Genomic DNA, 13,343 nt, shown 5'->3' with positions numbered 1-13,343 from the left:
TATAATTTTAATGCAATTTATGTACAAAAAGTCTATTTGTTATTTTTAAAACACGTGCACAACTCCCTGAAATTAGCACAAGGGCAGTTTCTTCACAATTATTATTTCTTTAGGAACTTATTATTTATTTTTCCCAGACTGGCATCAATTTTTATCTGGAACTCTAGTCATTCTTTCATAAAGTATACCTACCTAGCGGAAAAGAGCAACAATCTCGAGCTGTCAAACGAAACCGAAATTGATTTACGTCTGTTTAAAAATTTCTTTACATGTACAATTACACAAGCATATTTCTAATGAGATTATATTGTCAATGTGCCGATATGTGCCGACTGGACGTCAAACAGATGAAAAAAATTGAATCTGCTATCATGTCATCACACGCCACTTTAGTAGTCTTTACCATGCAGTGTTACTAATAGTGACATCTTGCTCAGGCCTTTGTTTCTCTATTCCGATAGGTATATTAACCTTGTGGATTCTTTGTACCTTCATAATATTATATAAGAAAGGCTTATAAATGGCAACATTCTCAGAAAAACAATTATTGCCATTCAAAACTTTTGTTTTTTCACAATTTTCACATTTCAAACAAACTGTTATGACTAGTGAGAAATACTGTCAGTATTTCTAATATACAAAACAAAGAAAAAATATCAAAATCTATGTAGTTATTGACACATTTTTTTTGTGCCTTTATAGTGACGCTTTAGGGTCTATTTCAACTGCAATCCAACCGCAAATTGCAGTTCAAGTGCAGGTTGATAATGGTTTGCAGTTCTATTGCAGTCGTATCAACTGCATTCAAACTGCGGTTGGATTGCAGTTTGTCTGTATAGACCCTTACTGGACTCAAGTAAGAACTTTCTAACCTTATGTATGTATGTATTTTTTTTATTTATAATTATTTTATTTGAGATTTGAAGCTGGTATATATTGGGGACTTTAGACCTTTTAAAGAGTTTTGAAGCATGAAATGAGTAATGTAAAGTTTTTACATAAACAACTACTGAGATTGTAATATAGTCTGGTCACCGAACAGGTAAAAATTAAGCCGTTGACTAACTACTTTTCTCTTTCACTCACCACCGGACGTTCGAGTTTCTTGTTTTTACGGATATATGATGAGATATTTTATATAGTCGATCGCCGATCACGTATTCGGTGACCAGAATATAAACGCAATGCAAGATTGTTTACTCACTGTTCAGGAACATTGAACACATTTTCTGAACACTTTCAGAATAACTCAACTAAGGTGTTTTGTATGAAAACTGCGCCTTGTCAATAACTTTTTCTCCTTCACAGACTTGTACTCTCGACGACAAGGGCTATTTCTTAAATCTAATATGGTGTTCACCTTTTCAACGATCTTCCTCGCCATATCATGATCGCATTCGAAGTCATGTTTCTTGTAAATTGCTTGTTGTTGAAGAAGATTCGTGTTTGCTAAAAAAATATTTTTAGGAATTATTTTTGGTAAGTATCGAAATTTGAGAAATTAAAAAATATTATGCAGCGCCTCTAACGGCCATTTTGTAAACTAAAGGTACTTATTTTACGAAAGGTAACTTTATCAAAGAACATATATTTACCGTTATAAATCCTATTTACCGTTATAACATTTACCGGTATTTATTCCAATTTTTACCGTTATTTCTAGTATCGGGTAAATTTTCATACCGTTCTCTATGCCCTTGAAGCAATAACGTTATGAAAAAATACCGGTATTTGAAGCCCTGGTTGTAACGACACTTTTTGCCACAGACATAGATCAAGATAGATACTGTATGTGTATATGTACTTCGCGGGACATGCGGTATCTATCTTGATCTATGTCTGTGCTTTTTGCTATAGTTGTAAGCCGTGCGGCGTGCGTGTGTTTCTCTATCTCTCTCTCTCTCTCTTTCATAGAAAGCAAGCCAGTTATGATTTTTTTTAACTTCATTCTTAAAAGGTGTCCCTTAACACCTCTCAAGTTTTTGTATTTATATATGTATGTTACAGTAACGTTTTAAAATGCTAAACTAGGCAAATTTCTGTGGAAACCCCACAAGAATTATTTGGCTGGTTAATGAAATGACTATGAGATTGTACCTGAATTATTTCTTTCTGCATAGGCTGCATCATGATTCGGCGAGTACACTATTCTAAATGTCGTTTTATTACTTTTGGCCTCCAGCACTTGGCACCAGGCTACTGAGTTCATGCTGTGTAAAAAATACTTTGGAGAATACACTCGAGACTGAAAAAAGAAAGTAGATTGTAAGATTTAAGGTCAAAACTCAAAGCACACATATCATCTTGGAAAGGGATCATCACTGTATAGAAAGGACACAAAATAATAGTATTATCTTTTTGATTTAATATAGCCATAATAATAGTGTTGTTGGCCACTATTTGATAAAGAGTGGCCAACAACATCACAGGATCGTGAACTTCGGAAAGAAAGTGGGGAGGCCTTTGCCCAGCAGTGGGACACTGTAGGCTGATAATAATAATAATAGCCATAAGCCATGCTATGTATTCAATAATTTGCTTAGTATATAAAGTTTATGGTTATTTTCTTCGGATATTGTTAGAGATAAAGTATATTATTGGTGGATAAAAGCTGCATTTCTGAAGATAATTTCTAAATCCATTAAAAGTAGTGACAATGTATAGTAAAATAAGCAGGCTTGTTGATTCCCTCAATTTGAATTTGTAGATAAACTAAGACTGGGTTGCACCAACTAACTTTAACTGTAACTTTAACTTTGACTACAGTGCAAAATGTCAAATCTTTGGGTAAAGTTAAAAATGGACGCCATCAAGACGCCATATTTAACCATAACCATAGAGCTCGACAAGGTTTTAAATGCACGTAGCGAAAAAAGGAACTAACGCTGTCATCATACAAAAACGCCATTTTTGACAGTTCTCCTTTACCAACAGCGCCCTCCGCCCACGCGCATTTATAACCTTGTTGGATCAGAAGTTAAAGTTAAATTTACCTTAACTATAACCATAAATTTAAATTTAACTTTACCCACGCCTCTGGTGCAACCCAGTCTTAGATGAGAATAAACTTACCCAAAAAGCACTTTTGTTCATAACAAGAGGAATAACTTCGATATTGTCAAGAGTGACAACCAGTTGTACGGGTGTGCTCGTTCTCACTTTATGCAGTAATTGCACTCGATACTGTTTGTCCTGTGGGGCATCTGTCACCGAAGGGCCAGACTGCAAGCCAATGACTCTGTTACCTATGATTATTGAAAAATATATAGTTGCAGAGCATAAAGAAGAAAAATTGTTTTATAGGCTAATCTTGAATCAATGATGTTACTTTTATATAATTAAATGATTTAAATAATTAACCAGGTAGTTCATACCATCATTATATAGTATACTAGCGGCCCGCCCCGGCTTCGCACGGGTAGACATTGATTTTTAAATATTTTTTTTCAATCTTTATTTCTTAGTCAATCTTTATGTTAAGCAGAACATAAAAATGGTTTACACTAAACGTAATGAATTAATGAAGCACTATAATATTATCCCATCAATGAAGCGGCACCCGGCTGTCGCATAACTATTATATTATAAATCTATTGTGTCTGCGATTCCCATGATCGAGGTAATAATAATTAATATTTACGTGGACTCTCCGGGCGGGCACACCCGCGCGGCGCGCCTTGACGACGCCCAATTCGCAACGTGCAGCAGAAATCGTAATATTTTAATTTCGCCATAAAATTAAAACCAAACGTCCAATTTTAATCATTCAAAGACCAAATATTATCTACACTAACTGTACTTAGTAATGAAATAATTTATTTTGATAAGAATTAATGCCATGAGTAAAAGAAAGGCATTTAAATGTAGTCCAAAAACATTTGAAGATTTTTTAATAAAAAAATGGTTATTGTGCCTCACTCAACATAGATAGGTATAGTGTGTCGCGGACTTTTTTGTAGATATTTAAAAGATCTACAATTACTTAGAACATTTTATGGTTCTATCTTTTATAGTTTAGGCAGCGTACGCGAAAAAAGTAACATTTCTGGTTGATTTTTTACACCTTGCGTCCGAAAATCCCAAATATCTTACGGAACCCTATTTTTTTCCAAAATAAAATTTAGCCTATGTTTAGCAGAATTAATGTAGGATTCCAATGGTAAAATAATCTTTCAAATCGGTCCAGTAGTTTCGGAGCCTATTCAAGACAAACAAACAATCAAATCTTTCCTCTTTATAATAGTAGTGTAGATTGAGAACACAAAAGCTATGATAATAAATCGTATTTGAATTATAGGCCTACCAGAATCTGATGGCAAAAAGTGAGAAAAGAAATTGTAGAGTCAATTTCTTTTCAATACTGGGGTAATTGGAACATTTTGATTTGATCCTTTTTTTTCCTTATAGCGGCTGATTCTGTGTGTGAAACATGCAAATATAAAAATTTATCTAATGATCAAGGATACTTTTTGAAAAACTGCCATCAATTTTGCCATCAGATCCCTATAAATCAGTTTCGTAAAATTAAATAATAATAAAAACATTACCATCATTTAAAGTATTCATAGCTCTTATAATTTCTGACGTGTCACTGTTGCCTGTGGGTTGTCTCGATGAGTTCATATGACTGTGTCCTGATTCTGAAGCTTTGGAGAACCCTTGGAACATGTTGCTCATTTCAATATCTGGTATCTGGTAAGACTGATCATTGGTGACAATCTTCTTTTTCTTGAGATCTACTAGACCAAGGCAAGTGAAACCGAACTTAGAACATGGCTCATTGTTGTCGAGACAGGGAAATGCCATGTCAACCTCACCATCATCTTCTGCTATACATAGTCCGAAGTTGTGTACTGAACCTAATGCTATATCAGGATGTTCTATGCTGTAAAAAAATCACCAATTTTCCTAGAGTTTATTTTGTTAGTTCCTTCGATCGGAATTTCCAAGAATTGCTATTGTATTCTATTGTTGTCGCGATCACTGGTGCTCATACGGGGCTTGAAGGATTAAATTGTTCCCACACATTTTGGAGGCATAAGAAGCATAATATTATAATAGTTAAAACTATAAAAGGTATTAAGTACAGCTATATTATGTACTTAGTAAAACTAGTTACCTGTATTTGTAGCATGTGAAACCAATTAGATCCCGTATTTTGGCACTGGCAATCACACAAACAACAACTGGATAATTCTGATGTTTCTCTGGTAACATTGTCATGAATATTTTGAAAGATTTAGTTGGTAATCCCAATTGTGCTGTGCCATCAAACTTTGCATACTCCAGATATTGACGATGGGGAAGTTCAGGACATGTCTCCAGCTGTTCCGCCAACAGCGACCTAACTTTTTCTGCCTTCTTAACCTCCACAGGTGCAAAGGCTTCATCTATTTGTTCCGTTGTTAACTGAGAAGGATCTTCCCATTTGACAACTTTAATTTTGGCTGCCTTTTTTAAGGCTAGCTCCTTTTTATCCAACCATTGAGCTGTATTTGACCTTTGCCTGAAAATATACCAACAATATGTATTTTAATAAAATGGGGCCAAGGGATAACAGGTAATACAAGATTGTAATACAGTCTAAAGAACTTACTGCAGAAATTGTCTGACAACTACTAGTAATGTATTATGAGCTTTTGCTTCTGCTTTAATACAGCCCTAGATGACACCTTTTTTATTGTTAGGGAAATGCAACTGTTGTGTTAAAATTCGTTTATTGCAGGAACCACACCTTTTTCGGGATAAAAAGTATCCTATGTCCCTTCCTGGGACTCAAAGTATATCTATACAAAACTTCAGCAAAATCGGTTTTTTAGTTTTGGCGTGAATAGGTGACAGACAGACACACTTTCGCGTTTTTAATATTAAAAAAAAAATTAATAGCTATAGCATATAGTATGGATATAATATGTGATCTACCTGTGTCCGCCAAAGTCCTCGTAGCGAATGCAACTACCATACATCATATCGTCTTCATCACTGTCCTCCATGTCTGGATAAGGATCGAATTGTGTAACAATCTCCCTGTCTTCTTCGTCATAGCTACCGGATTCTTTGCTTGTGCTGGGCTTGATCACCTTTTCCCGTATCAACTTTTTCTCTTCCATTGCCTTGTTTTGAAATATCTTCGAAAAATCTTCACCAGCCATCACGATTTCACACAAACCTGTATCGTCGGTTGCTATAAACGCGTCTCTTACATTTTTGAGTAGCCAAGCCTTATTGTCGTATGTAGCCATTATTGATAGAACATAAATAAATTCTTATAAACCTTAAACTAAATTTTATTTCCTCCTGTTTTTACTTTTTGTTTCGATTTCTCCTTCTTTCAAATTAGAGGCCGTTGTCACTTGTCAAATATGACGTCTGACATTTTTTACAACAGTAGTCCTTCTTCTTCCTACATTGTATGTACAATTTAAGAGATTGCCAAATAAGCGTTTAATTTGTCGAGATTCGAGACTCGAGATGGCGACAACCATAGATGAAGTATATACTATATAATGTAGTCTTAGCCCGTCATCGCGTGGCCATTTTGTGCTTATTTTCATACAAGTAGTGTGCGTATATTTTCTTGAATATTTCTGTTTGTCGATTATTTCGAAGCACATTATGATACAGGGAAGAAAGTCAATTATACTCGGTGCGGCGAAGCTTGATCCCTATGACACTGACAGTTAATAACATTGTAGTGGCGTCAGCATTAATTTAGGGTCATATTGGAGGCGTCTAAAAATGCCATTTATAAATTGTACGTAGCTTTATGCCATTACAATGATATTCCGTTGGAACTTTTAACAATTCTTAACATTTACAAAAAATTATCTCAATCTGAATTTACGTGTACGTCCTGCAAAACTTACATAATCGTTAAATGTCACACGACGTAAGTTTTGCAAGATGTAAACATAAATTCAGATTGAGATAATTTCTTGTAAATGTTAAGAATTGTTAAAAATTCTAACGGAATATCATTGTTATAGCATACACTTACGTAAAATTTATAAATGTTATTTTAGACGCTTCCAATATGATCCTAATTTAATGGTGACGCCACTACAATGTTATTAACTGTCAGTGTCATAGGGATCAAGGTTCGCCGCGCCGAGTATAGTTCATGATATCGATTAACTATAGTTCAAGTGAAGAGAATACGTAAACACACGTAAAAAGCTATGCAATTTTATAGCCAAATTATTAATTGATGAGACATTTTTAGCACTAATGCCTTACATAGCACGAATAAGGGATTAATAAACTTATAAATTATCTTTTTAGCTAACAAAAATAGCGATTGAGAAGCCCAAAAAACGTATTTAATGTTAAATCCACGTGTTTGAGGCATTCTTTGACCATTCTTATGGTTTATTATTTAGCGGAACCACAAAACTCAACAATATCTAGCATTAAATGTTCACTAAAAACCTTTATTAACACTTTTATTACATGAAATATGCAGACCGACTCCTTTGTTATGTCCTAGTAAGTAGGACATAACATTACACGCTTTTGACGCTTATACACCGATATAAGGCTCTCTCCAGTATATAGTACCTCAATGGCGACGACACTATGGTCACAGAATATATTAGTTTAAACAACAAAGTGTGCGAGAGAGAAGAAAATCCTTTATGGAATTATAACAAGATGAAAAGAGAGAGGCAGTCTAATGAAAATTGTAATAACTTTTATTTGACAGGTCGTCAAAAGTCGTCAATCGTTTTTATGCCCTTTCGGTATTTGCAATTTATTATTTAAATCGTATGTTATTTTCAGCAAATACTAGTATATATAACAATAATAACTTGTGCTGTGAGTGATTGCAGTGTAAATCATAGGAATAATCCTGAAAAATATACATTTCACCCGTAATTAATCTTCATGTCCTTATTGCTACGATGTGTTTATTTTTGCTATATTCTGTCTTTAGTTCTCTATTTCAAATAAAATATTGTGAATCCTCCCTTTTACTTTCATATTTTGCGTAACTAAAGGTACTATTGTTCCTATATTACACAAATTTTGAAGAAAAAATTTTCATCATTTTTTTTTACATATACGCTAGTGCTTGAATCAAATTTATCGATATTTTACAATAACATAAATCTAAAATAAAAATTATTTACCTTTATATTTATCACCTTACATAAGCCCGGCCGCTTATTATCCGAAATTTCTGATCAGAAAAATTCGGACGCCCGGCGGAACGCACTCTGTTCATACATTTTGTTGTAGACCCATCATACTAAAAGAATTTCTGACGTGTCAAAATGTATGAGCGGGGCGGGGCGTCCGAATTTTTGTTATCAGAAATTCGGATAATGTGCGGCCGGACTAAAAAGGACATATTATCTTATTTTAACTAATATAATATAGTATAGTATAATATAGCTAATATAATATAACTACTATAATATAGAGTGACTCTAAAACTAGAGGAAGGTTTATATTTATATATCACTAGATGTCCCGCGCGGCTTCGCCCGCGTAAATTAGAAATTTTACAGAATCCGTAGGTACATTTTCCCATAAAAATATATATCCCCCGTTTTTCCCACATTTTCCTGAGTTTCTTCTGTCGTATTAGTCTTAGAGTAATAATATAATATAACCTTCTCGATAAATGATGAGTCTTACTCGATAAATGATCTATCTAACACTGAGATAAGTTTTTAAATCGGACCTGTAGTTTCTGAGATTGACGCGTTCAAGCAAACATACTCTTCAGGTTTATAATATTAGGTAGATATAGATTTTTTTTAATTATCGCTTGACAAACTCGAGTCTCGATCTAAAAGACTATGAAATGGTATAATATGGTAGTGATGATGATGATGATGATGATGAAGAATGTAATTTGCATAGTAGCATATGCTTTCTGTTCTTAAAACAACGCCGAAACTCCCAAACTTGTATCTATAAAGAATCAGGAATTCTCTCAGCACCTTCCGAACCACGGTATACCAGGTATAACTCGGTGCAAAATCTTACTTGTTGGTAGCATATGCTTAGAATACTTCTCACGAAACCGAAGTCACCATATGTTTCCCTATAAGTTTTGAGGAGTTCCCTCGATTACTTATGGATCCTTCATCAGATCACCACTTTTCTGAATATAATACCAAATTGGGATGATACCCTATATACCAAAAGAAAAATTTTGAAATTCGGTTAACAAACGGCGGAGTAATCGTTGAATATAAGAAAACGAACATAACACCTCCCCCATTTTGAAAGTCGGTTAAAATTGTAGCCTATGTGTTATTTATTTAATATTTTAATCAGCACATGAATTGAATAACAAAATTTTTTTCAAATTAATCGTAGCACCATCTGTCAGGACAAACTAAAATTGAAATAGAATAATATTGAATGCGATGATAGCGCCGTCCGCCGGATCTAATGTAAAACATTCCAAAATCAACAACTCCTTATAAATAAGAAATTAATTAAAAAAAACATTTTCCAGTAGACCAAACTGTAAATCTAAACCATTCTCGAATCTCCACGAACACACACAAAAAATTTCATCAAAATTGGTCCAGTCGTTTAGGAGGAGTTCAGTCACATACACACGCACACAAGAAATATATATATTAAGATAATCATTTGTTTTACAGATTCCCTCAAGATCCTCTAATAAGAGGAAAATAGCTGAAATTAATTGGGCGTGTTGGTTGGAATCCCAAGAAAAATTCAACAATATGTAGCAAACATTTCATTGAAAATTTTTAAAGAAAAATTAGAATAAATACTATTTTGGTTAAAGGAGCTATCCCAACTTTATTTGTGCCAGTAAGTTTGACATACTGTTGCACTTGTTACTGAAGCAATTATTAAAAATAAGCAATTATAAGCAATTAATGCTTTTTAGTTCATTTAAGATTATACTTATATGAACTAAAAAGTATTAAATAATCCTTATTCTGTACTCAATCTTAGTATATAATTTATAAGTCGGTACCAGTCCTAAGTATATAAGTTGCTGTTACACCTATTCTGTCAGAGAACTGGCGATTAGGTTAGCTGGTACCGATTGCAAAATAATGAAGATTGAGAACAGAATTAATACTGAGTACAGAATAAGAATTATTTAATACTTTTTAGTTCATTTAAGTATAATATTACTATTGTCATTACCTTGGAAGTCGGTTTTAATTTTTTGTTTAAAAATAATAATTTTACTATTTTTAGCTGTCCTTAAGGTTTCTATACTTACAGTTGGTGTTTTAAAAAATCAAAATCAAAATTGCTTTATTTTTGAACAAATCTAAAATAAAATATATTTTCAGAATACATGGTGCCTACCACCGGTTCGGAAACTAAGCCGACGAGAAGAACCGGTGTAAGAAACTCGCACGGGGCCCACTTTTTACCAAAAAAAGTGAGAAAAAAAATCTTTTAAAATAAAATTTACAATGCTGTAACTAAAAATTATACAATGTAAACATAGATAGATACATAATAATTGTAAGTCATGTAGAAGTAGCCTTGCAAGCAGTCATTCAGCATTCTACTCCCAAGATGTGCCATCGTTTATGAAATCAATTTGGCTTTGGCACAAAACGTTCTTTGACTACTTTTTTAAATTTATTAATCGAAAGATTTTGAACGTTTTCTGGGACCATATGTTCCTATTTGAATATCAAGGAGTCACCTCGATTTCTCATTGTTTCCATCACCAGACCACCACTTTTGTGAACATGATACCTACTTGGAACAATACAATGTACAACAAAAGAAAAAAATTGAAAATCGGTTCATAAACGGCGGAGTAATCGTTGAACATACATAAAAAATATATCCACAGGCGAACGTCTAGACTCCTCCTGTTTGGAAGTCGGTTCAAAATAATTGTAATAAAAATATTATGATATTTTATAATATGTATTTAATTTAAGAATAAAATATAATATACTATGTGTGTTGTTTACTTTCAACGTTTACTTTCAATGTAAGGACTGATTTACCAGATAGATTTTACCTGAGTAATAAATAAGTATCACCATCCAGGATCAGGTCAGGGATTATTTTAGGCATCTCTGGGCTTTTAAAATATCTTGTCTACCGATTCATTCCCATCACAAAACGGTGCATAGTTTTGAAGTTCGAAGGCTAGGCTCGCAAAAAGTCTTTTATCTTCAGAAACCTTCCAGCCTCCAGCCTATTTCACTATCAATATTAATTTTAACAATAGAAATATTAAAAAAAAACGATTATAAACAATTAAATATTGTTATTAAGAAAAAAAATTGTTTCTAAAAATGATAATATTTTCAAGAGCATAAACCCCCAAACTTGTATCTATAAGGAATCAGTTCCGTCAGCACCTTCTCAACCATGGTATACCTTGATGCAAAATCTTACTTTTCGCTTGCGCACGGGGTGGCAACGTCGCGCGCGGCAATTTACCGGTTAATTTTCAATACCAAAACCGAAATTAAAGAAAAACCGGTATTCTGTGTTTACCGGTTTTTACCGGTAAAGTGCAACCTTTAACCGAAATCGATTTCAGTTTGGGGTCAATGATCGAAACCGGTTTTGTTCTGCAACCGGTTTCCGAGCCCTGCCTGAGAGCAATTCCGAAACTTCCAGCGCGTGTAGTTAAAAAAACGGATGAGAATTTGGAAAAACTATATAGTTTTTCCAAATTCTCATCCGTTTTTTTCATCATAGTTATAGAGAATTGAATAAGCTTTTATTTCGTTATAGAACTTTATTGCCACAACGCATCGTTTTTAGGTATTAGCCAAAAACTAAAAATTGAGACTTTTGTCACCCTCCCTTCCCTCCGGCTCACCTCCTAGACGTCAGGACCTTTGGTATGTTTTGTCCCTAAGCACCCTGAATAAGTTCAAGTAGAAATCGCTTAGGTTCCCGCTCACACACTCAACGACTACAAAATAAATCACAAAATCGTAAATTTTTATTACTATCTCTAAATTAACTTCTATATGAAACAGTCAAGTCAAGAGGTAAACCAATAATATTGTCAATATTGAAGTTTTGAAATAAGTTTAATATTCATTGTAGCTTATAGAAAATTTTGAACAAAATTAATTACTGAGAGTCGAGATTACGATTATAAACCTTCGGCTTCGGCTTCGGCCGGGGGTTGTGGCGATTGCCGATTAATCGGCTTCGGCTTCGGCTTCGGCCAAAATTAGACCTTCTAGGACACTACACGCATATCATTATAAAACGCACAAACTATAGTACCAACAGAATGAGGGATTTTCATTTATATTTTTTAATTTTAATTTTAACAATCTTAACTAGATAGCGTAAGGATAGACACTTCTAGATTTTCTATTGGTTCTTCACCGATCTGAAATTATCTGCAGGTTGGCATCACTGACTACATATGGGTTGTTTCCAAAAAATATCAGTGTACTGTCAAGTGATCATAATAAATCAAAATATCTTAAACCTATGCGATCATTGGCCTAAGCGATTACGCCAGTACACTGGTAATAGTTTAGGAACACGCTGACATAATAAAAACTTGTCAAACTGAAACTTGACAACTCAAAGAGTTTTGGCGGGCATGTCACTTTCAAACTTCTTCTACTTGTTATTGTTGGTGTGGTTTTTATTATTTTTTCCCAAATTGTGGTTTTTGGGTTTTTGATATTCATTTTTGGTAAAATATTAGCCATTAAATAGCCGTTATCCTGCACAAGTGCAGGTAAGATGTTGTCAAAACCAAAATGTATAATTCCTGTGACATTTGGTGTGAATATTGGTAAATAGGGCTATTTCTTCCGTGAATTTTAGCTAAAACATCGTTATAATAACTTTATTATCCTATTCATTGGAATATTATTGCGTCTTTTTCAAGTTGAAATGTATCAAGTTTTACATTCTTTTGCCCAGTTTTGTAGCAGTTATTGATGGTATTCCCTGGTATTACCGATAGTTGTCTACCCGTACGCCATCTAATTACTAAAATGGAAACTGTTTGACAATCAAATTAAAAAAATAGGAAAATCCCTCATTCAACCCGTTTAAAAAAGCGCGCGTCACCGCTCGCTTGCGAGTCCCTTGTGATCTGTCCCTTTAAAGGGGTACTTACAGTTCGATACCTAAACGCGCCAGTGGGACAGGCCTGCTATGGTATTGACTGCTGCTGCTATTGTCTAATTTTCTAAATCATCACAATCTCGAGCTGTCAAACGAAACCGAAATTGGTTTCATTTGTGTGTAAAAATATGTGTACGTATACACTTACACAAGCATGATTGAACATGATTTCTATGAGATTAAATTGTCAACGTGCGGCACGTGCCGACTGGACGTCAAAAAAGAGTGCTGCTGTCATATATCACACGTCTCTTTTT

The 13,343-nt window shown here is 34.0% G+C and overlaps 1 protein-coding gene across 1 annotated transcript; it reads right to left on the bottom strand.

Moving 5' to 3' along the window:
* Nucleotides 1–811: 811 nt before the first annotated feature.
* Nucleotides 812–6,290, bottom strand: LOC121729930 (stress-activated map kinase-interacting protein 1). Its single transcript, XM_042118654.1, has 6 exons — nt 5,923–6,290; nt 5,120–5,506; nt 4,548–4,885; nt 3,073–3,245; nt 2,098–2,245; nt 812–1,449 (listed from the first exon to the last, which is right to left on the bottom strand). Exons 1-6 carry the CDS (start codon nt 6,240–6,242, stop codon nt 1,250–1,252), a joined length of 1,566 nt encoding a protein of 521 aa, XP_041974588.1. The 5' UTR covers nt 6,243–6,290; the 3' UTR covers nt 812–1,249.
* Between the last annotated feature and the right edge of the window lie 7,053 nt (nt 6,291–13,343).

Source organism: Aricia agestis, chromosome 8, assembly GCF_905147365.1.
Source record: "Aricia agestis chromosome 8, ilAriAges1.1, whole genome shotgun sequence".
NCBI lineage: Eukaryota > Metazoa > Arthropoda > Insecta > Lepidoptera > Lycaenidae > Aricia > Aricia agestis.
The sequence above is the reverse complement of the archived record's forward strand: the minus strand, read 5'-3'. Positions and strand labels throughout refer to the sequence as shown.